Source organism: Artibeus jamaicensis, unplaced genomic scaffold (genome assembly GCF_021234435.1).
Source record: "Artibeus jamaicensis isolate MK-2021 breed Jamaican fruit bat unplaced genomic scaffold, CSHL_Jam_final contig_2790, whole genome shotgun sequence".
In the NCBI taxonomy this organism is placed as follows: Eukaryota; Metazoa; Chordata; class Mammalia; order Chiroptera; family Phyllostomidae; genus Artibeus; species Artibeus jamaicensis.
Window position 1 is genome coordinate 1,024,017 of NW_026521616.1, and position 27,288 is coordinate 1,051,304.

Consider the following 27,288-nt stretch of genomic DNA (forward strand, 5'->3'; position numbering starts at 1 on the left):
TCTGGGTTCTTTGTCTGGTTCTCATCCTCTGTCTGGTTCTGTAAAGATGCTCAGTTCCCCAGTCTCTCATTAAGGTGTATTGTCAGGTCCTTATGAAGATGGAGCTGTTATACCAGAAAGAAAGAGAGAGGCACACTCGCTTAGAAACCCTGTTCAGTGTTTGAATGTTAAATGTGCCATTTTATTATCATTAGGATTGCTCCCACTTAATGAAACGGCATTAGCACCAAGTCGGCTGGTCTCCTTGCACTAATTGCTTTGAAAGGGAGCAGGCTCGTAGCTACCCCAGGGTGGGAGGAGGGGTGAGGGGTGTAAACAGGGACTCAAGCAAGGCTTAATGCACCCAGGTGGGATGATCTCCAGACCAGACCAGTCTGACCCAAGAGAAAGGACTTAAAGTGCTCCGGGGAGGAGGAAACTGGCACGGGGTGGGGGTGTGGAGGGGGGGGTGGTAGTGCAAATGTTAGGAGTTACTGAGCGTGGAAGAGTGGGAAGTGGGAATGAGAGTGAAAATATTCCCAAAGGGAATTCAACACAGAGGAAATTACTCTTCAACTGCCATACAGGTCTAGGCTCATGGATTAGCACTGATTTCTCCAGGGAATTATAAAAGCCAGCCAATCCCATCAATCCTGCGACGAGACTGCTTTTCAGGTGCTCTCAGATGGTCTCCTGAACCTCGTCCTGTGTAAAGTGGGAATAAAAATAATCAGCGTATCTGTAAAATGGGCAGAATTCTACAACACGGATGAACTTCAAAGATGTGATACTAAGTGAAGTCAGCCAGACAGGACAAGGACACACGTTGTATTCACAGAGACAGGAAGTAGGATGGTTGTTGCTGGGGGCTGTGGGAGGGAAGGATGAGTGTTTCATGGACACAGAGTTTCCGTTGGGGAGATAAAAAAAGTCCTGGAGATAGATGGTGATAGATGAGGCTCTCACAGTGTCCTAGTTCAACACGTCACAAACACATGGCTTAAGTGAATGTGCTTAAGGCCACTAAACTTAAATGCCACTTAAAAATGGCTAAAATGGTGCATTTTATGTTATGTATAGTTCACCACAATAAAAAAAGGGAATAATATCAACCAACTCTACAGGAGTGTGGAGTGATTGAGGTCATTCATTCACTTATCCATTCAGTACACAAATATTTATTGAGCTCCTACTGTGTGTCAGGCGCTGTGGGTGCCTCTGTGAATGAAACAGGTGGAAATCTCTGTTCCTGTGCCGCTCGCTGTCCACGGAGGGGAAGAAATGTAAACAATACGTATACGTAAATTATATTGTGTGTTAGAAGGTGACAAATGTGCTGGGAAAAACAGAATGGGGTGAGGAAGATGGAGAGTGTGGGGGGAGGGACTGCCTTTTTCCACGGTGGTCAGGGTAGGACCCACTGAGGAGGGAGCCGTGAGGGGGCTCAGAGGAGTGTGCCAGGCAGGTATCTGGATGTATGTAAGACAACGTGATAAATTGTAAAGCAAGGTATTGTGTGCGAGAGAGAAAGAGAGAGAGAGAGAAAATGAGGCACAGAGAGGGATCCATGTGAGATCCCGCCAGCTCCCAAGCTGGCCACGTTGGGAAGAAAGGTGTCGGGCGCGTTTCCCTATCATTCCACGCTTGCCCGCAGTCCCCTGCCTCTGCCTGTCTGTGCCACCCTCCTCCCCCAGCCAGCTGCAGCCGCCCTTCCAGAATATCCAGTCTAATTCAGCTTGCTGGTGGCAGCTGAAGGAGGGGACCAATGTCTAGAGGAGGCTAAGAAAGGACAAGTGGGGGATGCTGACAAGCCCTGCCCGAGCTGGCTAAGGCCCGTCACAGATGAGCCGGTGTGTCCCAGAAACAGAGTGCACGGAGGTGCCGGGCCAAGGGCGCAGGGGGCAGGACGGGTGTGCGTGGGAGGGGTGAGATCAGGGAGGGGTGGAGAGAAGCAGGAATCGGCTAAGAGGATACTGGCAATGTGCAGGCCAAAAAGGCAAGTACAGACCCCCCCAGGAATGCTGCACACTCCCAGACCTAAAGGAAACCGCCCAGAATGTCCAAGTGATGGAACTGAGCACTTCTTATTGGGGGAGAGGCGGGGTCACAGAAGGGGAGAGGAGGCGCAGAGAACAGAGTCTGTGGGCACAGAGAAGAGGACAAGCCATTGTAGACAGGGTTGGAGGACACCTTGGGTTGAATAACACTGAAGGATTTGCCCAAACACACCCGCCAGCATTATCTCCCTGCTTTCCTTCTGCCTGAGCGTAGCCAGGCATCCCCTTTCAGGCAGACCCGACATATCTTCAAGATGGAAGAGAATGAAAATAAATGGGGCAGGCAGTAAGACCTCCAGAAGGGCAGCTGGGGTCTGCACAGGCTGCAGGGGAGAGATAAGGGCAGTGAAGAGAAAGAGGCCCTCTGGTTGCCACCCAGGCTAAAGAAAACAGAGGCAGGCTAAAAATAGATCGAGAGTAGGGAGGGAGGAGAGCCGGTCCAGAAAGGAAGGGAAAGCAGAGGCAATCGATGCTGTTGCGCCTCTGACCCAATTCTTCATCTCTCAGCCTCATCAAACTGAAAAATTAGGGGGCGATGGGGAAAAGGAAAAGATTGGTACAGAGCGAGGAGAGCCAGAGGAAAGTAATTGGAGTCTTAAGACCTAGGCAGTTGTGGGGTACGAATCAGTAATCGTGATGCAGAAAAGAGGGGGAATACAGTGTAGTTGGTGCCAGTTAAACTGTCACCAGAGTTTGGCACCCAGAACAGGCTTAAGAGTTTAAGCAGCGTGAGTATGACATAGAAGAAAGGTACAGGAAGGAGGCAACAAGGATGAGTTAGTCTGGGGACAGCAGGCTGGACTGTGACTTGGTGCTTGCATTCTATTTCTTTGAAAGGTGATTAAAAAGAATTTGGTAAGTGGATATTCTATTTCACTGGCAGGCTTCCAGTGCAGCCAGAGCTGTTTAGGTTAGACATCAGGATACCCATCCCGCTAAGTAGATTTGTGAGATATTAGAACATGTATATAAGCACTCTTATGGTCTTCTTTTCTTGGAAGTCTTTAAAAATGAGAAGCTCATCTCTGTGGGCCTATAGTCTTGCCTGAAAGCCAGGACCTCCCCACCAACTGTTGGAAGACTTCTGGCTAGAGAGGAGATGGTTTTTTTTTATCAACCTGGAATGGATATCTGGGCCAGGGCCTATGGCAGGGTGAATGACTGCACCTAAGGGTGGGAGAGAAGGGGATGCACAAGGCAGGCTGGGTCTGCCAGACGGGGAGGAGTAGCAGGGACAAGGGGCAGGATTCTAACACAAAGGGCCCAATGGTATTTACATAACTTTGAATAATGAATAAGCCCAGCTCTGGGGCTCTTAGTCAGCATGCTCATCTGCATCTTTATTAAGCTTTATAAATGATTCAGCTCCTTACCCCTTCCCCCCAGCCCCTGCCCAGCCTGCCCCAAGCATCAGGGTAGTTGATTGCTCATTATTTTAGACTACGTTTGTTTCACCAACATTCAGTGAGGCATGGAGCGGGGGACACAGGGAAGAGGAACGAATCCAAAGGCAGGCCTAGTGGAGGGGTAGGGGAGCGAATGAAAGCAGCAGCTGTGGGAAGCCAGGCAGCTGGCTGTGAGCTAGGGACACTGGTATCACTCTCTAAAATACTCTGGGGGACAACATTCTCAGGAGAGAAGGTTTCTTAGATTCCCTGAAATGTGCTGGGTTCAAGTGCTACTCAATCCCCGGATTCCCTTACATCTACGGCGAAGCCCCGGCAGGCCCTTCGGTCAGCTCGGCACAGCCGAGACCCACTTGAGCAGCCAAATGAGTACAGCCCGAGGGGAAGTTCTCATTTTTTTCCTGAGGTAGGAATCTTGCTATTTTCACACAAAAGCCAAAAAAAATCTTTTTGCTACACTTGCAAGGTGAGAACAGGCACCAGGCATATTAGAGGAGAAAGAGATAGGAACAGGTGCACATGGTATGTGCACATGTAGGGAAAAGGAATGCTCGTGTCCACAGAGAGTTCGAGCCCACCTTGAAAGAGGAGCCTGGAGAAGAGGGGCATCCAGGTAGGCATGCGAGTGCCAGCTGCTCTGGTTATCTGCCTGCTCTTCTGGGTGGAGGCGGGGGAAGCATTTAAGAGCCTGGATGAGGAGGAGTTGGCAGGAAGCTGGGAGGCGGAAAGGGAGAGCATTTCTTAACCTCCGCTGCACATGAAAACCATCCAGTTAGCTCTAAAAATACATAATGCTTAAATATATATATATATATGTTATTATATTATATGTGTGTGTGAATATACACATATATAATGCCTGAGCTCCACCCAAGGCCAATCAAATCAGAATCCCTGAGGGAGAAGGTCCTGGACACTATTTCTTAACAGTGTTGCCCTGGCCAGTGGCTCGGTTGGTTGGAGTGTCTTCCCACACACTGAAAGGTAGCAGATTTGATTCCCAGTTAGGGCACATACCTAGGTTGTCAGTTCAATCCCCAGTTAGGGCACGTATGAGAGGCAATGAACTGATGTTTCTCTCTCATATTGATGTTTTTCTCTCCCTTTCTATCTAAAATCAAGAAACATGTCCTCGAGTGAGAATTAAAAAAAAGGTTCCTCAGTGTTGTATGGATACCAATTCAAACAAACTTAATACATATATTTATTAAATTATTAATATAAAATCAGGGAAACTTAAACATTGGCCGGATATTTGGTATTAAGGAGTTTCTGATAAATTTTTTAGGTTCGATGAGAGTATTGTGATTACATTTTTTAAAAAAGATTTTATTTATTTTTAGAGAGGGGGAAGGGAAGGAAAAAGAGAGGGAGCAAAACATCAATGTGTGGGTGCCTCTTGTGCACCCCCGACTGAGGACCTGGCCCACAACTCTGAATGTGCCCTGACTGGGAATCGAACCTGCAACCCTGGTTTGCAGGCTGGCATTCAATTCACTGAGCCATACCAGCCAGGGCTGATTACATTTTTAAGAGTGTCATTTTCTTTTCTTTGAGGAATAGACACTAAAGCATTTATTAATAAAATGATGTATCTGGGGTCCGCTTCAAAATAATCCAGTGAAGTGGGGAAGTGCATAGGGGCGTACGTAAAGCAAGATTTTCTCTGTGTTGGTAATTGTAGGAGCTGCTTGATAGACAAAGCAGTTCATTATACTCTTCTTTTTACTTTTTGTATACAAAACAAAACAAAAACAACAGCTCTTTGAGTGTTTCTAATATGCAGCAGGGTGTGAGAAGCACAGAACCAGGCACTCAGCAGGACAGGGGCCGCCATGGTACCTCTGTGAGCACACCGAGCTGCAAGGAGAAGAGCAGGACCCCAAGTGTGAGGGGAGGCCCCTGTCCCCCAGTGCCTTGGGCCTCAGGCGTAGCTGCTGGATACAATGTGTGGCAGTCAGAGATACAAGTCCAAGGGCTCTGCAGCCTTCTTCCCTGGCCAGCACAGCTTCTGGGGACTCGGAGCCCGTATGCTCTGTGCACCAGGCCAAGCAGCTGGACCAAGGCAAGCTGCCTGCCTCAGGCACCCAGAGCCAGCAACCAGCCTTGCTCTCTCTCAGTCCCTGATGTCTCCTGACTGGCTTCACAGGAGCTGGACCTCCATCTCAGCTGGACACCGCCGTCACCACTGCTTCCCTGCCCTGTCACTTCCCCTACAGGCTCATCTCCCTCTGCCAGGGAACATTAGCCCAGGTGACTTCATCAAGGAGGTGAAGAGAGGCTGAACACAAGTCCATGGAAGTAGGGGCACCCAGGACCCAGCTTCAGTGGTTACTGGCAGAGCTGTCTGAACTGCCCAGAGATTCACTGGTAGCTTGATCTCATTTGCATATCACTTCTTTAACGAATAAATTCAAATGAATCTCAAGTTTTCACTTTTATACTATCCTCAACTGGTTGGATCTTCTAACACTTGTCCCTGACATGGACCAACCATTCTCACATTTTCCTGCCTTTCCAGGTGAGTGGTCCTCCACCTCGCAACGCCCTGCAACACTCAGCCCCTCCCCCTCCCCCACCCCTGGGCACCAGCAGCTGAAGCATCACGCTCCGTTTGGGGCTCTATCTGTCTTCTCCGCTCCATTACCTTCCTCTGATGGCCTCTAGGGGCTGGGGAGGAGAGAGGGTTTAGAGGGGGTCTATTTAAGAGATTTTTGGAATCTGTGCCCGCACATCACCCGCTGCCATGAGTTATTTCAGCGCCGATGTTTGTCTCGAGCTGATTATTCCAGCCCGAGAACAGGTGGAGCAGCCCGCGGTGGCTTATTCGTCAGCCAAGGCCATCTGTTCCCAACAAGCTGAGATTTGTAGCTGATTTCTACTGGGGAGCAAGGAGAGGGGGAGGGGAGGGAGATGAAGATCACCCCCAACCTCAGGGGACTTAATCCTCCCAGAACTTCTGTGATGTCTGAACCCCCAGACACCCCCTTCAGACACCCATACCTTCTCATTTTCTCAGAGAACTCGGTGGTCACTTGACTGCGTGAAACAGCAAAAGTACTTTTTCCTAAAGGCACTAAACCTTCTTCGATAGAGTCAGGTATGAGAAACACAAATCCATCAGCCAGACACAAAGTCTGGTCATTGAGCCGTGTCCACCCTTACAGATCTTTCTTTTAAAAAGTATATGGCCCCGCCGCAAATATTCTAAATGACCTTCTTGGCAGTTGGCTTCTCCTCACCCTGATCCATCACCAGTCCCTTTACCAACACGAGTCACCTAAACCTGTCACCTGCAGGGCACCAGGCTACACGAGAGGGCACCGTCTAGATGCTATTCTCTTCTCCCTGCTGCTTCTCTACCCGAAATACCCTGTTCAAGTTCCACCCTCCAATCTGTTCCTCTTCCAGCTTCCACTGTCAGCCATGCCAAGAGATGCCTGCTGCTTTAAGAACGGCTTTCCCTGGGCGAGGGATCGAAGCAGTTTCTCAGCAGCTTCACCACATGGCTTTCCCCTCACAGCTACTATTTCTATATATAAAATGCCAGGAAGAAGCTACTCTTATAGTCACACTATAGGACAATTTGGGGCCATCTTTCGTGTTTGGCACAGACATACATCTATATTGACTTTTTTAAAAAAGATTTTTATTTATTTATCTTTAGAGGGGAAGGGAAGGAGAGAGGGAGAGAAATATCAATGTATGGTTGCCTCTCGTGGGTCCCCTGCTGGGAACTGGCCTGCAACCCAGGCATGTGCCCTGACTGGGAATCGAACCATGATCGTGTGGTTCGCAGGCCCACGCTCAATCCACTGAGCTACACCAGCCAGGGCTTTATACTGACTCTTTAAAAAATGCATGAAAATTGTATATTTTGAGCACAGCTACTTCATTTATAACTCTCCATGCCCAAATAAGACTAATATTCAGTGGTCCCTTCTCCTATTTATTTACCTGGTACTTTTCACAAGTACTTTTGTCATGGGTACATGTTCCCTTAAGAACTCATTCACAGAGCTGTAAGACCACCTCAGTTTCTAGTTGGTTCTCCAGGCTTATTTTGCCAGTTCCTGGGAGCAGAAGCTCCCTTTCTACTAAAACAGCTTGCCCAGTGGCTCAGGATGTGGTCGAGAAAGAATAGCTCCACAGATGAGCTCCAGGACCCTCGAAGGCAAACCATGAGGCCCGTGCCTCCAGTGCAGAACATTCTGGGGCAGAGTCACTCACTAGGGTCATTCTCCCTTGCTTTGCAGCGGAAGATATTCCCGTGGGGGCCCCAAGCAAGAATGCCAACCTGCAACTGATCCCAGTCCTGTAAGAAATGTGACCCATGAGGACTGTTTCTCCATCTGCAATTCTGTATCTGTCTGGTTACCAGTCTTTCAAAGACCTAATGTTTCTGAAACTATTGGCTGCATCTTCCCTATACCAGGATTTTTTTTTAAACGGCCCCCTCCTTTTTTGTATTCTTCACTTGCAAATTCCCTAGCGTCCTCTCTTCCCCAAATCCATTTGCTTCTTTTCCTAATCTAGTCAGATCATAGATGTGGCACAGAACATATCAAAATTTATTAAAATGTGGAAACTCTTTGACTCTTAAGCCACCTCAAATATAATTTGCCTGAATAGTGTCAAAACTCAATATCCTTTTTGAGGTTTTTTGGGTAAAACTGTCATAGCTGACTTTTGATATCTAAAGCAAATTCCATCTGCACATTTGAGTATTCCACTGGGAGATTTATGTCACTGACTTCAATCGCAAAGCACACAGCCTTTTGGAATCTCCCTTAAGTATATGACCCATTACTGGGGTTTACACTACAGAAGACTCAATTTCTCTGTAAAATTTCTTCTAAACAAATCTAGCATTCTTGTTAACTCCAAAATAGCTACTGCTCTGGAAATCACTCCTCCCAGATCAAATCCCAGAGAATGGTCTGGATTGTTGGGCTGTACTGTAATGAAATTAGACTGAAGTGAAGATAGCTTAAAATATGCATTCTGGGCCACGTGGAGCTGTTATTCATGCTGTTGGCACAGTGTGTGTGAAGCACAAATGTGATAATGTATGGAGGATGCTCTGAAATTGTAAGGAGCAACACAAATGTAAGGTTGACATTTCCCCCTAAAATTGCCAAGAAGTGTTTCCTTTTAAGGCCAGGCGTTGGTGGATATCAGGCACACAGCTATTTGAGAGGAGGAGGATGACAACGACTCTTGGCTTTCTTGCCTGCCGCTTCATCCTCTGACAAAGCCAGAATAGCTCAGAGTTGCTAGGCCAGTTGCTACAACCAAGCCGAAGACCCTGCTAAGGAGGGACATTACTTCTTCATGGGGACAAGGACACTTCAGAGTTGTGACAAAGGTTAAATGAGATTATGTAGGCAAAGTGCCTAAGTACTGCGGACACTGTAAGTGCTCAAACAAACGGGAACTATTTGGTTTTATCATCATTTTCACCTCACAGATCATCATTGACAGGCTGGGAAGCTCCAGGGACCACATCATAGTTCCAGGAGCCCTTGAAAGAGCCAGGAACAGTATATATTGCTGGGTTGCTGAGCAAAGAGAGGTGTCCTTATGCCTCTGAAATCCTTAAAGGGCAACAACGTTGGACTTCTCCTGGTCAACTGCTTTTGAATATGTAAAGAGGCGTGGCTTCCTGGAAGGGCGGGAATAACCTCCAGGTGGGGGCTGAACCAGAGGCCCAGCACTCCAAAGGCCCGTCATGCAAATAAGATATGAATATGCTAATATACCCCGGTTTCCCCGTCAATGGGAGAGCACCTATCTCGACTGGCAGAGCCCAGTAGTTAAAAGAAGACGACCACGCAGAGGCTCAATTTCTGGAGTGAAACAAACCCGGCAGGCCTCGCGCCAGAAGAAGACGTCCCTGCACTAGCACCGGGGTCTCGCGGCCTTCCTAACACTACGTTTGGTCCCTCGGTTCCTCGCCAAGGTAGGTATGTTGGCAGCATTGAGGGGCTCCTTCCAAACTTAGGAGCCAAAAGGCTCTTGCTGGCAACATCACCTTGTTTCACAGATGGGGAAACTGAGGCTCAAGAGGTTAAGTCCCCTCTCCAAGACCTCAGTACTAGCGGCAGAAACACTCAGTTTAGCAGCTTTTATTGATCTGTTTTGTTTTCACTTTCACAAATGTGTAGTGAAAACAAAACGTGGTGCACATGGACCCCACTCTGTAGGTGAAAAAGCAACCCCCCCAAATGAGGCAAAACTTGGTACTTTACCAGGCAAGTCCACGAGTGCCCCCCAAGCTGGAGGAATTAGAAAAGAATACATCCTGGGGAAGGATGAAAGGAATCGGGGTAGCAGCCAGCAGCAGTAACAACCAAGGACAAAAGAGCACAGACTGATCTGGAATGTGTTGCTATGAAGCAGGTGATGAAGTGTACAGGTTCTCTGAGAACCAGCTCAGAGGAAATGAAAGGGGAACAGAAAGGATTAGGGTTAGATTTAAGACAGCATCTTCTCCCAGGGATGATAATGGAGCCCTTTATTTGGTGATGAAGGAAGGATGTGGACTGGGTCACCCCTCTTGCTCCCACTTCTGAGGCCTCTGGGAATCCATCTTTCCACTCCCACTCAGGCCTGCTTGCAGGATAGGAATGAGCAATTTCCTTCGAAAAGTCCCCACCATTCAGGTAGGAGATCCTTCTCCTGGACGGGCCTCCTGGGCTCTTTGCTAAGGGTGAGGACAGCAGACATGCTGGCCCCAGGGCCCTGTGGAGAGAAGCAGCAGCCATGGCATCTCTCGAAATGCGCTCCCTGCCAAATTGATTCAAATTGGCTTGGATATGAACATATGATTAAAGGAGCAGTGTGATTCATTTATCAGGAGAGATTAAAGAGCAGCATCTGCGCAGCCTAGCTGGGGGACAATTAAGGAGCAAATCGCTAAGTGTCTGTGCCACCAGGCATAGGGGCGGGGCATGGGGGGAAGGACAACTGGTATAATTTGCCAAGAGGACACAGGACAAAAGGCGGTAGCTTGGGAGTCACTTTGTGCTGCTGTGGTCTCTGGGCATAGACTGGGTACCATGGGAGCATCACAAGGCTTTTGTCCTCACCCATGCTTCTTATCCAAGAGTCGGAGCAAACAGGAGGGCTGAGATGAGAAAGGAGGTGGCTTTGAGCTGGGCACAGGGACAGATTTGCTGTCAGTTTTGTGGGAATCACATTTTAGGGACCAGAGCTACTTCGAGTGTACAGGTGAAGGCAGGCACACCCAAAATAAAGATGGGCTTTGAGGGTCCTGCAGGTCCCTGGACTCCCCTGGGAAATTGGTGCCGAGGGGATCCCTTCCTTCCCAGCCTGGAGCCCAGCACCATGGCTGAGCTTTGCTGCAGCTTGGAGAAGCGCTGGCCATGTGCAGCACTGTGAGGCAATGTTCGGCTTCCCTGGACAGCCTGTGGAGTTTCCTACCACCACCTCTTTCCTTGCCTCAGAGCCTTTGCTTAAGCTCTTCTTTCTTCTCAGCACACCTGCCCCAGCAATATCTACCAGTGGAAGTGCCTTCCTTTCTTCATACCCTAGCTCAAAATACCATGTCCTTTTAGAAGACTCCCCAGCTGTCTCCCCTCCTCACAGTGTCTTTCCTCCTAATACACCCAAAGCAACATTTTTGTCCTGTTATGTCCTATATAATTATTTCCACATGGTTCTGCCCTAGTCCTTATCCACCAGCCCCTGGAGGACAAACACTATGACTTACTACTTTCTACTCACCCACAGTTTGCACACGTTTGTAGGTGCAGTACACAGTTTGCGCCCAACTTCTCCGTCAGAATATGCACTTTATGAATGAAAGGACCTCATCCATCTCCAGCACTTAGAAGAGTGCCTAGCCTATAGCAGATAGATGTGAAATATTTGTTGAGTGGATAAATAATATAATTGATTGTTGCCCTGGCTGGTGTCACTCAGTGGGTTGAGCACCAGCCTTCCAACTGAAAGGTCGCCAGTTTGATTCTGGGAATCATGCCTGGGTTGGGGGCCAGGTCCCCAGCTGGGGGTGGATGAGAAGCAACTGACTGATGTTTCTTTCCCTCTCTTTCTCCCTCCCTTCCCCCCTCTAAAAAATAAAATAAAACCTTTAAAAAATTGACTGTTGCCCTTGCTGGTGTGGCTCAGTGGATTGAGCACTGGCCTGCAAACCAAGGGGTCGCTGGTTTGATTCCCAGTCAGGGCACATGCCTGAACTGCAGGCCAGTTCCCAGCAGGGGACGCACGAGAGGCAACCACACATTGATGTTTCTCTCCCTCCCTTCCCCACTGTCTATAAATCAATCAATCTTTAAAATATTGACTGTTGAATGGATGAATAAATGAATAATGTAAGGGTTTGTTTTTTTTTTTTACTTGAACTAAGTCCTCTGCCCTAGGCCAGGATATTGGAGATTTATGTTGGATTTCCCAGTTTACCAGAGGCCCAAGTCCATGTTGAACGGAGTGAGTTGGGACTTTGTCTGCAGGTAGCAGGAACTTTGTCATACCAGTTCCTGAAAACAGAAAACACACACCAACATACCTGACAGCAGGAGTAAAAGATCTGACAGAGCATGAGGAACCAGCAGTTTTTTTAAAAATGTACCTTCACTTTTACCTCCTTCTCTGTTCAACCTTGGGGGAAGGTGGAGAGAGGCAGTCTCGAGTTTGGGATGGATCGATTTTACACTTCTCTCATATTCATTTTGGGGGTGACTTTTCTCCCTCCTTTCTTTTCTTGACCCTTTCTGGGGAGCCAGAACCTCAGCATTAGAGAGAGCTGATATTCCTTTTACTTCAGGGAGCCCAGTGGACCAGCTGTAAACATATCATGCATGCAGGGATTAAAACTGGTCGCATTACAGAAGGTAGAGGACGAGGAGGAAGAGTGAGTCATTTGTTTCTAGTCCTTCTGCATGAACTGCTTCTTGGCTTCAGTGAGGAGACCAGGCGTGGACAGGGGACTGAGAGTTCCGTCAAATTTTAAAAAGTCTTTGGAATGACTAAAATTAAACTTAAAAAAATTCTAGTACAAAGGGCTTGCATTCCTTAATAACAGCAAAGAGAGCAGACAGGATCTCCGTAATTGATGGGATTTAACAGAGGGAACTCAGCATTTCAAGTGGAGGCGGGGTGGGGGGAGGGAGGTGGGAAGAGGCCTGGTAGCTGTGCCAACCTGAGTTACAATCCATAGGCTCTTAAAGGCGGGACTTGTGTCTCCTTTGACTAGCCCTCTCACCCCACTGCCTCTGCCTGCCCCGAATGACCTGTCAAAGCTCTTTGAGTGGCTGTGGTCTAATGTGGGAGCAAACCAGGGTGATTCTCCCAGGTCCTGACCAGAAGTCTGAGTCTGCTCCCTTATGGCCACCCTGGACTTCATCTCAGCCTGAAGGAATGGGCAGGAAAACTGGCAGAGCCAGGAGGAAAAGGACATTTATTTCCATACATCGGGTAATCAGGGGAGAGAGAGCACAACCCAGTGAGTACAAACCAACTGCAGGAGAGGAGAGGGAGCAGCAGATGGGAGCAGCACCAGGCACTGCCCTTGGGCCCCCAAATCTGTCGGTGTTGGAAGGACGACCTTTAGGGTTGGGGCTGGGGCTGTTGGGCCACATGTTTATCATGTCTAGGTTGGGGTGGGGCAGGGTGATTGGAAGAAGAGAATGAGTCAGGCTCAGGACACTGGGTGAGGACGAGTGTCTGGTACATTTTAGTGCTGACCCAAACTTGTGTCTTTAGTTTTTCTGATCACAAGTCCTCAACTCAAGGCCTTCCCTCTCCAGTTGAGCTTATGGTCGAGGAAACTTGGATAGAGCAGGACGAAGGCATTGCTTGGATAAACCCCAAATTGGCATAGGTGGAATGGTTTTACTTTTAAATAGGTCATTGCACTTAACAGGCTGATGAGCCAAAGAGGGGTAGGGGCTGGATGGTCTGGATGATACATATGCACCCGTCTGTGTAGTCTTGCTCAGACCAAACTCAGAAGCACCTGGACCCAGCTCTGCTTGCCCTTCTCTCCAGCTGCACAGAGAAAGGTCTGCTCTCTGCAGAGTGAACATGGAGATGAAATTCCCCTAGTCGTTCTGGGGCCTCAGCTGCCACCACGGCCCCCTCCCACTCTCAGGGATGCAGCTGTGATGGAGAGGTTGGATGTTTAAGTTAAAAAGTAAAAAGACAGCAGGCACTGAGAAGAGAAAGCCCTCACCCCAAGCCAGGGGGAAGGAATTGCTGTTCCAGCCCCCAAATCCTCCCCCGTGGACCCGGCAACCTAGAATGTCCCAGTAGGCAATCTGTCCAGCGTCCCTGAGCAGAGGGCTGAGATGGAGGTCAACTTGCTGGCTCCATACAGTGCTAAGCCACCTGTCATTGCCCACAGTGGCCCAGAGTGTGGCATTTTGAAGGCAGAAGGAGCAAAGAGTTCTCTTATCAGAAACTCCTCTTCCTCTACCTCTTCCACATGAGGACATCAGACCCCACACTTGGAAAGCGCCCTGACCCAAGACAGTCAGCTGTTTCTCCTGCAGATCAGCAGTCAGGTGGGGGGACCTGTGCCCCACGCTTATCTGGGAGAGGTGCCATGGCAGCAGTAGCCCGTGGGGTGGGAGGCTATGCATTGGTCTCCGTTGGCTTGGCCTCTGTGTCGCTGTCACTCAGAGAGCTGTGGGAGTGTTGAGGCCTGGAGGTGCTGTCAACAGGGTCGTGCTCTTCATCTGACCGGTCAGGGGCAAGGGACTTCCAGTAGCTGGTGGGGCTGCAGGGAGAGAGGAATGAGGTCACAGAGGAATGACATTCCTAATTTTCAGCACCAAAGCCTTTAGTCCTGGGGAGGCCCCCAAAGACCAGTCATAGCTTTCCCCCAGAGCCACAGATTGAGAAGTAAAGGCCTTTCCTAGCTTCCCCAGAAGATATTCAAAACAGAGAAAGGAGCATGTCATCTTGGTTCTGAAAACTTGGAAAACTTGGAAGACAGCCATGCTGTGGCACAGTGGGTCTCAGACTTAAATCTGCATAAGAATCAGCTGCAGGTTCCTGGGTCCTTCCCCTGAGAAATTTTGATTCACTAGCTCTTGGGAGGAACTCGGGAATTCTGCATGTTCCTCTCCCTTCCTGGAAGGTTCTGACGCAGGCCGCCCTCAGACCACCACGCTCACAGGGAGACTGAAGGCCTGGTGGCTATATGACTACAACCAGCCTAAGGGGAAGTTACTCCCAAAAAGATTCCAAGAAGGAAGGCCCTTCCCTGTGGAATACTCCCAGATCTGAACCCTTTCTCCAGATCAGGTTTTCCCAAGTTCTGTGAGAATTTCTGCCCTTGACCATGGCATCATCTGCTTACCTCAAGAAATGGAGACTCAGGCTGTAGAAGCTAGCAAGACCTCTATTTCAGGTGGTGTACTTTTTCTTGGTACCGTAACCCAACCTCAGAGTTCTCCCCAGGGCACGGGGAGCCTCTAACTATCCCTCTCTGCCAAGATGTGCAGCGGCATCACCCCTGCGTGGAGCAGGCTCAAGGCAGCAAGCAAGGATGGAATCTCACCTGCCAGATCCAGTCTCTCCTTTACTCTCTTTCCCCAAGCTTTCCCGTCCCCCATACCGCGTCTGCTAGTTCAAGTGCACTGCAATTTCAACACTCGTGGAGAAAATGCAGCCTGGGGTGGCTGCACTCCTACCAGTGCCCTGCGCCCAGTAGGTCCCTGCCCAGTGATTCCAGGGACACAGCCCTGCTTCCAGGTCCTAGAACGCTTCCAGTGGGAGTAAAGGGAATTCCTCTGAGAGTCTGAGGAGGGCCCTTGTTTACCTGTCCATTCAAAATTCTGTCCCCAAACCCAAAGAGGAAGACATAATGCTGCACAGAAGAGCTACATTTTGTGGTGAAGAAAGGATTCAGTTGTGGAGTCCTTCCTCTGTGAGACACCCTCCCAGGCACCCTGGATACGCTGTCTCATCTTCCCGACAACTGTGAAATATCACCAGTTGGCTGGTTCAAAGAGATGGGACACCTTGCCCAAGGTCACACAGCCAGGATGTCAATTCGAACCTGGGGCTCTTAGACCTCCAAGCCTTTTGATGACTCCACCTTGCTGCTAGCCTGGGTGACCTGAAGAGAAAACAAGATTAAACCTGTGTTCTCCCTGCTGGTCTGGGTGACAGTCTAGGGTGTGTGTAAGGATAGGTCTGTTTCTCTCTCTCTCTCCCCACCCCTGGGGAGAAGGAACAGCCTGATAAAAAACATGTTCAATTATGCAAAATGGTTCAGGAATGGGGCAGTCTGGTTAATAGTTATCGTATTTCTCATGAATGAATTACCATTTTTAAAGGAACCAGAATAGCACAAAACACATTTAATACAAACTAGACTGAACATAAATGAGTCTTCCTCTGATGGGCCAAAGGCACTTAAGGACTCTGGGGTGTCTCGGGGACAAAATTATAAAGCCCAATGATGACTATGCAACACAGGAAAAATTGGGGGTTATTTTAGCTTTAGGGTAGTTTGAATTCTAAATTAGTGGGAGCCTGGTTTTATTTTTATTTTATTTTTTAGACAGAATTTCTGGGCATCCAATGCGGAGGTCTGCTGTTAGGCAAAGGAAGGTCTGGTTCTATGGAGAGACAGTGCGGTTACTTTATGGGCAGGGGTTGGTGAGGCAGACACCAGGGCTGATACCCAGATGCAGACTGGGTGCTGCTGGAGAGCCTGGGATGCACCCTTCCATTCTCTCACCTCTTCTCAGAGTGGGGCTGCAGCCCCCGCCCCCCCATTCCTGTGCTGGCCAGGCAGACCCCTGGATAAGTGACAGTCTGGTTTCAATGCTATTCCATCTGATTGCTGGGCAGGGACAAAGGCGGTGGGCAGCGGGTAACTCCGTGCCTCTCTTCCCTGCTCTGTGGAGCCATAAGATCCCCTTGCTCCTGCCTTGGGTGCCTTTTGGCCAGTCTCGTGGCTGTACCGCCACAGGTGTCGGAGAGCCAACGGCCCTCCCCAGGGCAAGGGTCAGGGCTGGCAATTTGAACATTTTAACCAAACTGTTTACAAAGCTTTCCTCCCCACAAGCCACTGTCTCCTGCTCAGCGCTGTCACAAACAATTTGGTACATAAGCTAATTCCTGCTGGGTGAGCCCAGGGTAGCAGTCCCCTCCCCTTGCCTCAGCTCTAGATGCGTTCGTGTTGTGAATTTTTGCTGGTCCCCATCACCAGATGGGAAGCTGAGCCTCCGCTCTGCCCTCACCCCCACTCCTGGCAGTTTATTCATCCAAAGCCAGTCCATGCTGAGCCCAACTAGTTCCTCCCTCCCCTGCTCTTGTCTTGCTGGCTCTGCATTGGCTGGCTAGCTCCTGGCCGAGTGCCCACTCGCCCCACAGTGAATACAATCCTCCTCAGAGGTGGTGGTGTGTAGGGTTTCAGGACTACTCCTGTTTTCCTGGTGGACAAGAGGGACTGTGCTGGTGGCTGGGGGAAGAAACAGCTTTATGTGTTTTGTTGTTGGTTGTGGACTCCAGGGTGATGATGGGCTGAGGGTCCTGGAGTCCAAAACCCCCCAGTTGTCAGTCAGTATGGAACAGCCTGGCTGGGCCCAGGGCTCCCTCTTCAGGTAGGGGTGCAGTGCTCAGAGGGGCCTGGCTCTCTCTGCTCTCCTGACAGCCCCCCCCCTCTGTGGTCTAGCAACTGACTTCCTGTGCTGGGGCAGCAGGGCCCTCAGCAGGGCTGCTAAGGGGAGGGCTGAGGTGGTAGACACATATCATTATTCCTGTCCTTTCTCACTGTGGAGCTGCCATGGCTCCCTAGTGCCACTGAGATGCTTCCTGCTCTTCGCAGAGCACCTGCAGCCACCTGCCATGTCGGGGAAGTGACAGAGCAGTGCTGAGACCACGAGCTTGATTTCTGAGCAGTTCAGCGCCCAAGGAATCAGTGTTGGCCATGAGCTTGGTCTGGGTTCAAGTTCTATCTTCCCCATGCCACCCCCCTCTAATCTCATCCCATCACCCATCTCCAAACTGCTCTGGGTACCCTTCACTTCCACTTGCTCCATTCTTTAAAACATAACCAATCCCTTCGGTATAAAAGCAGTGTCCTTGTCAGCTGCTCCACTGCACGAGCCCACAAGCATGCGACAGGTGTGTGTTAGTTCATGCATCTAGGAAACAAACGCCTGTGCCCCAGGGGGCTGCGCTCTGGGGTCACACCTCCTGGGAAGCAGCAAGCTTGCCCTGGGCGGGTACCATGCCAGAAACAGCTTCACATAAGCGGGGTGATCCAAATGTCACCACCCACCAGGGAAACTGGTAACAATGGGATTCGAATGAGTAAGTCTATGCCTTCCTTCCGAGGTGGGGGTGTGGGCAGAAAGGGCCTAACTGCTGGATCTCCCTCCCCACAGAGAGCTAAGACGGGGGGAGGCAGAAAAGCCAGGATGGGGCTGTCACTCAGCAGCTGCTAATTTCTATTCATTAAGACTTCACAAGATGAGCACAGATGAGGTGACGCCCATGTGTGGGCTTCAGGTGGGAGGGGTGGGGAGAGCGTGGGGCATCTCCAGGTCTGCAGCAGGGTACAGTACGGCAGGGGCGGGAGCCCTGTGAACCTGCACTCCTAGGCCTGAGATCCATGCCAGAGAGGAAGGTGGCACTGCAGGGCAGGGGATAGCTGAGCGAAAGACCCCATGGTAGCTGGTAGCCACTGATGCCACCAGCCCACACCCTTTCTTGGGCCCAGCCTATTGGGGCCACAGACAAGAGCTCCTATATGGGTGCTACCAAGCACGGGCAGTAAACATTTTGCTCACGTGCTCTGCCTTGGGCTGTACCGAGCAGTGGTTAAGGACCTACTGAACAGCCTACATTCAGATTCTGGCAGTACTGCTTCCTAGCTGTGTGAGCTTGGCAAGTGACTTAACTTCCCTGAGCCTCAGCCTCCTCTTCTAGAAAATGGTGCTAATCAGACCTTTGTTATGGGGTTAACGTGAGAATTACGTGAGTGAAGTGTGGCAATAAGTAGGAGGGTGCCTGGCCCGGGGTGGACTCCATGAGCAGGAGCCGTGATCGACATCATTGGCGAGTTCAGCTGACTGGGCTCAGCGCTCTGCACAACTAACCAGCTTAGCTGGCCTCTGCTCTCCGAGGCAGCCAGGAGGCTCTCCCAGGCCAGGCCCGCCCAAGAGAAATGCAGAAGGGGCCTAGGTGGTGGCAGGAGAGTAGGAGCACGTTAGTTCACACCGAGTGGCACACGCCATGCTGCACTGCACGCCAGGTGCCACCTACTGCACTAGTCGCTCTCCGGCCGGTACAGGTACCGCATCATCAGGCTGTCCACCTCTTTCTTACGCTTCTTCTCCTCCTTCCGAGATGGCCGGCGTGTCTGCCCGGCCTCCTCGTTCTCCACAACTGGGCCCTTTTTCACGCTGGAGCGGCTGTGGCCTGAGACAGTGGAGCCACTGGATGTTGACGAGGAGGATTCAGACTCCGTCTCCGTTCTCTTTCTTCTCGATCTGGACTTCTTCTTGCCCTTTCGAGAGCGCCCCTTCTTCCGCCGCTTGTGCTCCGAAGATTCTTCGGAGCTGGAGCTGAAGCTGGAGCTGGAGCTGGAGCTAGAGCTCCTCCTCTTCTTGCTCCGGCTCTTCCGGCTGCTACGGGACCGGGACCGAGAGACGTCGGCGGCAGAGGCCGAGCGCCGGAGGCTGGCGCGTTCTGGGGAGTCTGGCGGGGCGCCGCGGGCACTCTGGATGCTCTTCCGGTCGTCCTCCTCGGAGCCGGGCTCCAGGCTGCTTCGCTGGAACGGGACGGGTTTGTAGCTCAATACCTCGTTGATGGCAGCCTCCAGGTCTGGGTCCAGGTAGGAGTGACGGCTGACAGGGCGGATGCTGGAGCCCAGAGGCTCATCCACGGCAGAGGCTGAGCCACGGGGCTGGGGCGGCACCGACAGGCTGCGGGCCAGCGATGGGTGGCTGTGCTGGGAGTGCGCCTCACTCAGGGCCACGCTGGCTCCATCATCCCACTCATCCAGGCAGCTCCGGCCCAGGGACAGGCGGGAGTCGGGGCTCTCCCGGCCGCGGCTGTAGGCCCGGCTCAAGGAAGGGCTGAGGGTCGACAGGCTGTCAAGCCTCGAGGTGCTGCGGCGGGAGCTTGGTGAGCCCGACAGGGAGAAGCTCATGGAGGACCGGGCCCGGTCTTCTCCCGAGCCACGCGTGGCTGAGGAGGCCCGGCTGACGGGTGCAGAGACGGCTGAGGCCCGGTCAAAGTCTGAACCCCATCGCTTCTCCAGGCCCCGGCTGGCATGGCTCCCAAGCTCCGAGAAGATGGAGCCACATTCATCTGGCTCCTCGGGCTTCCTGCCCCGGCCTCGTTCCTCCCTGAGGTTCGGGCGGGCCTTCCGGGGGGGCCTCTCGGGGGAGGCGGCCCGCTCGCTCAGGGTGGTGAAGAGTGAATCCGCATCCCCCGTGCCCCCGATGGAGTCCTTCAGGGTGAGCCTCTTCCGATAGCTCAGGGAGCTCAGTGCGGAGGCTGGCCTCTCCTCCACCCCCTTGCCCTCCTTGCCCTCCTTCCCGAGGGTGCTGAGGGCCGTTCTGAGGGAGCAGGTGAGAGGGAGGAAGAAAGAGCCAAGAGCAGATCAGGGGAAGCAGAAGGAGAATGAGAGAGAGAGAAAGAAAAGAAGAGGCATTAAACCTAGAGAATAAAGACAGGGGGAGGGAGGAGAAAAGAGGAGGAGAAATCGGCAGCGGCCCTGGCAAAGTGGCGGTGAGAGCGTCGGAGGAAATGAAGCAAAATAATTTGCGTCAGTGAAAATAGCTTCATGGAGAATGTCATGTAAATTAGACTATTGTTCTATTTCATCACTTTTCCCCCTCTAAAACGTTTAGTTCAATTTATTTCATTGTCAACTACCTGGAGCCTTGTGCCATGCCGTGGTGAACGGCAGTGGGGCGGAGAAGCAGTATTATCTGCAATAACAAAATGTTGTTCCGCTGAATAAATTAAACCAATTAGAGGGGGCCACTGGGTGCTTGTGGTGAGGGGCTGGCCTTGGGAAAGGGTCTCAGGGGAGTGGGGGGGAGAAGAGGGATTGCTTTTCCTGCCCAGCCTGAATGCCCTCTCTGGGAGGGGGTGGGGAAGGGTGTGCATGGGGGATGAGAGGGCTCTGAGCTGGGGACAAGGGGGCAGGGGATGGCGGCAGGGAAGTGGTCGCAGAAGGGTGGGAGCAGAGGGCTGCTCTCCCTGCTGCCGAGCAGGATGGTCATGCTGGCTGGCCGATGAGGCATGAGGAAGGTAGAGCTCTGGATTCTGGAGGTAGCTATTTGATCAGAAGACTGTAAATGGGCCAGGAAACAGGGGGGCAAGCCCTCCAACCCTCCACCGTGAGTGTGAGCAAGAAGCTTGGGGTGGGGGCAGTGAAGAGATTAGAATTAGAAGAAGGAGAGACAGAGGGCAATGTGTCCACAGCTGTGACAGGGGAGTCAGAACCAGTGCCTCTTCTGCAGCTATTCCTGTTAAGATCTGTAAGAGCCTAAACTATCGGGTAGCTCAATCAACATTTGTGGAAGGAATGAGTGGGGGAGGAAGTTAAACCTACACCAAACCAAAGCCCCGAGCCTGGTAGGAAAGTAGTGCCCGAGTAGTAAGGGCACCTCAGACCTTGACCAAGAAGAAAACGACCATGTGTGCTCATCCCATAAGCCGGGCGCACTCAGGGCCCCTCACACTGATGCCACACAAGAGAGGCAGATGGCGGGAGGCCTACCCTCTTTGGGGTAAAGGCAGACTGCGCATCCATGCCTGGGGCATGAGCTGGCTTTTCCTCCCAGCTCAAGGCCACATGCTTACCTGGAACTCTTCAAGCTGCCGTCATCGGAAGCTGCCTTGGAAGGCCCCTTGTTTTTCGACAACCAGGACTTGACCCCGTCGACCCGATCCTCCAGCTCTGAGTCCACATCTGAGTCCCCCTCGCTACGGGATGAGGAGAAGGGTGGGCAGGGCTGGGGGAGAGGTGAACATCTGCTGCCCAGCACGGAGTGCGGAGGAGGCAGCAGATGTGTTTTAGGTGGGGGCGGGATGCAGAGTGGCATGCGCGTCAATCAGTGAGTTAGGAGGGGGAACAGAGAGGTTAGCTAGAGCACACCATTCATAAGAACCCTGTCCCCACTCAGCAGACCACACTGTGTGACAGCCACTAAGAACACCCTGAGGAGCATGGGGTGGGGGCACCTCCTATCCCACTTTGTGTGAGAGGCTGCTGTTCGGCAAACCAACCCAAAGACATTGATAAGGAGACCATTCATTTGTCAACTAGCCCTAAATGGCTCTTGGTTAAAAAAAGGAGTCCTGGGCCCTTCAGCTACTCCCTGGGGCCTATCTGCTATTTCTCCTCTGTCCGCTCCCCAGCACACGGCTGTCGCTGCTGTAATTTCCTTCCCTGCAAGAGCAGGGCTGCTGGCCATGGGGCAGAAAAGAGAAGGGATCTGCTATGACTCTAAGTTAGCTGGAACCTGGAGTCTCCTGAGCTGATGGCCATGCTGCCCCGGGCCCTCGAGGCCATGTCCCAGACCCATCCTGTGACTACTTTGGCTCTTGAGAAACAGAAAGGAAAGAGTGGACAGTAGCATTTTCCAGGGAGCTGGCAATAATGTCAGAATTTGAATTGCACCCTGGAGATCAAGTCAGGCCCAGAAAGTCCCAGACAAGGGCTCTGACTCTCTAAGTCTCCTCTTTTGTCCTTTGGACAGCCTCCAGTGCATCTTTTGGCCAACCTGGACTGAGCCCTCTCTAGTTGCAGGAAAACCCAGAGTCAAACCCCCATGAAGTGGTAAGGTCTTGGAGACAGCTTCTGAGTGAGAATGCTCTTGGAATCCTGCAAAATGTCTGCTCACCACGTGCCTCTGCTACAGATGTGCTAGGATTTCTCCTTGATATAAATTTCCTTTCATCTGTGTCAACAGGAACAACCCTGTTCCTGAATTATGTTCTTGAATAAATAGCCACAGAGGCCTATGTGTGCGCGCATGCGTGTGTACACACACACACACACACACACACACACACACACACACACAAAACCACCAGGGTCTGTTCTGGGGACTGTGAGAGAGAGAGAGCATGACTTGTTGTACGGGGAATAAAAGGCATATTTTATGGGCCTCCGTCAAATACAGAATTATAACAAAGACGAGGCTGGCTGATGCCCCAGGTAAATAGGAGTTTAGCAGACGCCCCAAAACCGCTAATGCGAGCCCTGTGCCCATCCAAGCCCAGCAGATTTACTATGGTGCAAGGGCCCCACGGAATGCCAATACCACCTGATTTATACATTCACGCAAAAAACCTCCTTCTCTGGCTTCAGAGCCTATAATTTATCACCGCCGTTCATAACCATATTGATTGCCTTTAGAAAGGCAAAATCTATGTCTACGTGTTAAAAGCGTTTCTGGATAAATCTCCCTTAATACCGCACTGTTTACTGCTTTCATTAAGGTTATGGCAATAACAACTGTATCTCTAAGTAAATCGAAACATTATTTTTCTGCCCGCCTTAGCACGCTCGCTCAATAACTTGGAGCTGAGGCCCAGAGCTGCCGAGGAAGGAGCCACGTCGCCTCTTTGTCATCAGCAGGAGCCCAGCTTGGACTGCACAGCCTCGTGCGCCTGCGTGAGTGCACGCTGGGGTGTGTGTGTGTACACACCCGTGTGCTGTGCCTGGCAATGATTTAGAATAGGATCTTAAATGCGCATTTTATCAGTCCTTAAAGCTGCTACAGCCCCAGGATGGTGGGACCGGAACACCCGGGGGACACACAGTCACGGGCCCAGAATACGAATTTTCCTCCTTATGTGTTCAGAGCAGTGAACAGGTTGGGAAGCTGGCCGGCCTGCCCTCGCCTTCCCTTTAGTTTCGAGCATATAGATGATGTTTGGGTTCTTCTCCTTAAATAACCAAGCCCGTAAACAAACTCCAGGGGCAGGTAGGCTCAGGGGGCAGTTGAAATTTTAAATGGTTGGAATTAAACCTCGTGTCAAATACAATTTATGTCCAGGCTCATGTGCTATTAGTTAACTGGGAGCCGAATCGCGAGGGAACAAACAAACGGAGACAGAACGGCGGGGGATATTAATTGTGTGTGACAACCGGGCTCCAGCGGCCCTCTATCACTGTTACACACTATTACATTTATCATTAGCTCTCACAGAGTCCTTTGCGCTGCCGCCAACCCATCCTGGCCAGGGCAGGAGGCCTGCCAGGCAGGAGAGAGTGGGGGAGGAAACCCAACGCCATGCTAAAAATACAGTTTCCCCCAAACGGCCCTATCGAACTTGACAGAGGATCACCCGGGTCCGCCCGAAGGCCTGCACATCTGCAGCCACTGTCCAGCTCCCACCCAGACAGAAGGAAACAAGAGAGGGGTAGATTTGCTGGGCTTCCCACCACCTGACAGACAGCACCAGCACAAGGCTGGGGCGGGGGTGGGGGCACAAGGCTGGGGGGGGGGCTTGTTCCTCTGCCCAAGGTGCCTGCAGGGAGCAAAGTAAACACATCTGGCTGCATTCCCTTCCCCAGCCACAGCAGAGCAGCCTGTGATTAGCTGCCTGAATGCTTTCTCCAAACAAGTGACTGCTAGATGCCCCTCGCTTCCTACCCTTGTCTCCCAAAAGAAGGTGGCAGACCTTTCAAAATGAAACATACCCACTTCTTTCAGGTAGCTCGGGCTCCAGAGGAGCCCAAGGATGTGGACAAATCCACCCCAAACAGGCGTCTCCCCAGAGCAATAGGCTGGAGAGGTCAACCACACTTGGTTTCTGAGGGAGGAGAGAGCGGGGCCCCACGAAGGCAGACTGTGGGTACTACCTACTGAGACTGAGTTCTCCTTGCTCAGTCCTGCCCACCAGCCCCAACCTTCCTAGGGGAGTGAGTGCACCTGTGGCCTGCGCGCTAGCTCTGAGGCCGGGCCCCACCTGTTGCCCTGCCCTCCCGCAGGACAGAGTCGGCAGTGTTAGCGTGAGAGCCTAGCTCAGAGGAGGTGTGAGAGGCTGCGTGTCCCCATGCGGCATGCATCCGGCCAGTGCGTGGCCACTGTTAGGGTGGTTAGACACCACACGAGGCGAGGCAGAGAGCGCATGCGCTCCAGTCCTCACGGTTTATTTTTTCTTTTCTGATACTTTGTCACCATGTCCTGCAAACTGGAAACAGAAAGAAAGTGGTGGGCAGGGGGACCAGAAAAAGACAGAGAAATCAATGGGCAAATGAAAGTGGACCCCTCGGCTGAGGACCCCTCTTTCCTCAGTAGGAGACGGCTCTGGCTGACTGAGAGCAGAGGGCAGGATGAGTGAGAGTGTTGTCCTCAGAGAGAGGTCTGGGCGGCCCCTGGCAATGTTCCCCTGACCCAAAGGAGCAGGCTCCCTGGGACCTGCCTGTGGCAATGGGGCCCTGGGCTCACGCAGGACACGGGGCAGCTCTGGGGAGTCTGCGCAGGGCAGTGTTGGGAGCTTCTCCAGGGCCTGACCACCCCCATGCCTCTGCCTGCCAGGCTGCCTGCCTCGTGACTTCCTCTACAGCCTGAGACTACAGATCTCTCTCTCTCCTGAACCATTCCTTGGGTAGGTTTTATGAGAGAGTCTCTGGCATGGTAACAAGGCACCTCGGCCCTTAAATCTCTGCTGTCTCCAGAGTAGGGCAGGCGCCACAGGAAATGCAGCTAAATGGGGGAATAACTCATCTCGAAGAGGCAGAGCTGGACAGCCAGGTCTGGGGCAGGCCTGGGCAGGGAGGACCAGGAGGAGGAGGGGCGGAGCCTCACCCAGGCAACACCTGGCCTGCCCTCAGCTGCGGGGGGGACAGGTCCATGCCGGGGTTTGATAGCAAGAGGAGGGAGGCTGGTGGCTTGATGACAGGGAGACAGAGGTTGCAGCTATTCTTCCCGGTGGCCTGGGCCACAGTTTTGTCAAAAGGACCTCTGTGCTGTCTGCAGCGGCCCTAGAGGCCCCTCTTACCTGTTGATAAGGTCCTCATTCTCATCGCTCTCCATCTCATCCTCGATGGCGGCCTGCAGGTCCCCGATGCGCTTAAAGGCCAGCTTCAGGTCGGCCTGCAGGCTCTGGTTAGCGGCCTCCAGACTCTCCAGATCCATTTCCTAGGAGATGGGGTGGGTAGTCCAGGTCACAGGCAGGCTAGTCTCCCATCCAGCTGCCCCTAAGAAAGCCTACTTCCAGGCTCTACCAGCCAGGCAGGAGCTACAAGAGTGTAAGCCCGTAGAGCTTTATTATTATTATTATTATTATTATTATTATTATTATTATTACTCTGGTGTTGCTGGGCTGTTGGGCCTGGTCTCACCTGATGAAGATTCCAAGATAACCCTTGGCCCCTGGCCTACCCCCAGAGCTTCCTGGACTGTCTTCTCTCCTCTAATTCTCTAAGTCATCGTTTCTTTGTGGCTCACTCCCCACCAGCCCAGGGGTCAGGTGTGTACTTAGCAGCTACTCAGAGGGCTGCCAGCTTGGGTGGGGTGCATTACCAGTTCGTGCTTCTTGCGGCTTGCCTCAGCCTCCTTCCTGGCCAGCTCGCCCATCTCCTCCTTGGTGTCCCGGAGCTGCCGCTGCAGCCTCTTGTTCTGCTCTTTCTCCCGGTTCTCAGCTGCTGTGCGCTGATCCCGCTCCTCAGTCAGCTTCTCCATGTTCTCCTTGAGCCGGCTGGCCAGGCTCTGGACAGGGAGGTGGGAAGAGGGGCCCATCAGCCAGGCAGAGAGAGGGCTGGGGCAGAACTCCGGAGTCAGGAGGCCTGGGGTCCAGCTGTGGCTCCACCATGCACTGGTAGGTGGGGAAGAAACTAAAGCAGTCTGAGGCAGCTTCCTTTGCCTTTCTGCAAAATGGGAGAATGACACCTCGTCCCCCAAGGGTCTTTTAAGGACCGAATCAGGTATGCTGTGTGAAGGTGCCCTGGAATATGGCAGGTGCTAGTGTCGGCATCATAACTACCGACGTCTGGCCACAGTCTGGGGCTGTCCACACTGATGTCACGTGTGGGGCATCCACAAGCACAGGCTTCCCTCAGACACCCTGAACCCAGCAGCTCCTGAGAGCTGGATCCTGAGCTCAAAGGTAAATGGCTCTATTGAGAGTTCCCAGGTGAGGAGGAGACGAAAGAGCCATTGGATTCCTAGCACAGAGCCATCCGTCTAAGCCTGATGAATCTCTCTTCCCCCAGAAACCTGAACACATTGTTTCCTGCTGGGACACAGGGTGCTGAGCAAGAAATGACCTGGAGAGTGGGGCGGAGTGTGGGGGAAGGACTCTGTTTCTGTCCTGACTGCTCCTGGGGTCTCCACCTCACAGCGCCCCTCCATCTCTGTGCCTCTACAATCACAGCGCTAGGCCACATGATCTCTAGGGGCCACTTGGGTTTAATATTCTGTGAGCAGAAAGGACAATGAAAAAGAGAGATGAGGAGAGGGACTGGGACCTAGGAGAAAAGGAGACAAGTAAAGCAGGTCTGTCCTATGTCCAGCAGACAAATGGCCTCTTCTGCCCCTTGAAAGCGCTGTGACCTCCCTCAGCCCTTCCTGTATATAAAATGGGGATCAAACTATTACCAAGGTAGAACATGAACTATTATTAACTTCTGATTCTCTCTAGCTTTCCTGAAGACTGTGACCCCATCTTGGGAGGTTCAGCCATATCCTCTTCCTAGGTGAAGGGTATTAATGCCCTCAAGTGCCCATGGCCAGCTCCACAGTCCCCTGCTTCCACCCCTACCCTAGTGCCTGCTCCGCTGATGAGGAGCTGATGGAAGGGGGCTGTAATGTTCTCTCCTGGAAAACTGTTGGTGCTCAGATGCACGTCCACAAGCTTGAGAAGGA

The 27,288-nt window shown here is 51.9% G+C and overlaps 1 protein-coding gene across 14 annotated transcripts in view; it reads right to left on the reverse strand.

The window, feature by feature from the left end:
• Positions 1–12,865: 12,865 nt before the first annotated feature.
• MYO18A (myosin XVIIIA) overlaps positions 12,866–27,288 on the reverse strand; it is a 92,629-nt gene continuing 78,206 nt past the window's right edge. For 9 of the 14 annotated variants that reach the window (XM_053662700.1, XM_053662703.1, XM_053662702.1 and 6 more), the window contains 6 exons: positions 25,948–26,133; positions 25,424–25,563; positions 24,569–24,613; positions 21,269–21,391; positions 18,713–20,013; positions 14,115–14,204 (listed from right to left, as the gene is read on the reverse strand). In XM_053662700.1, the coding sequence (XP_053518675.1) occupies positions 18,717–20,013; positions 21,269–21,391; positions 24,569–24,613; positions 25,424–25,563; positions 25,948–26,133 (1,791 nt within the window). In that variant the 3' untranslated portion in view covers positions 14,115–14,204; positions 18,713–18,716. Of the gene's footprint in view, positions 14,205–18,712; positions 20,014–21,268; positions 21,392–24,568; positions 24,614–25,423; positions 25,564–25,947; positions 26,134–27,288 lie in introns of all 14 variants that reach the window. The other 5 variants (XM_053662710.1, XM_037162894.2, XM_053662711.1 and 2 more) reach the window with 3 other exon arrangements.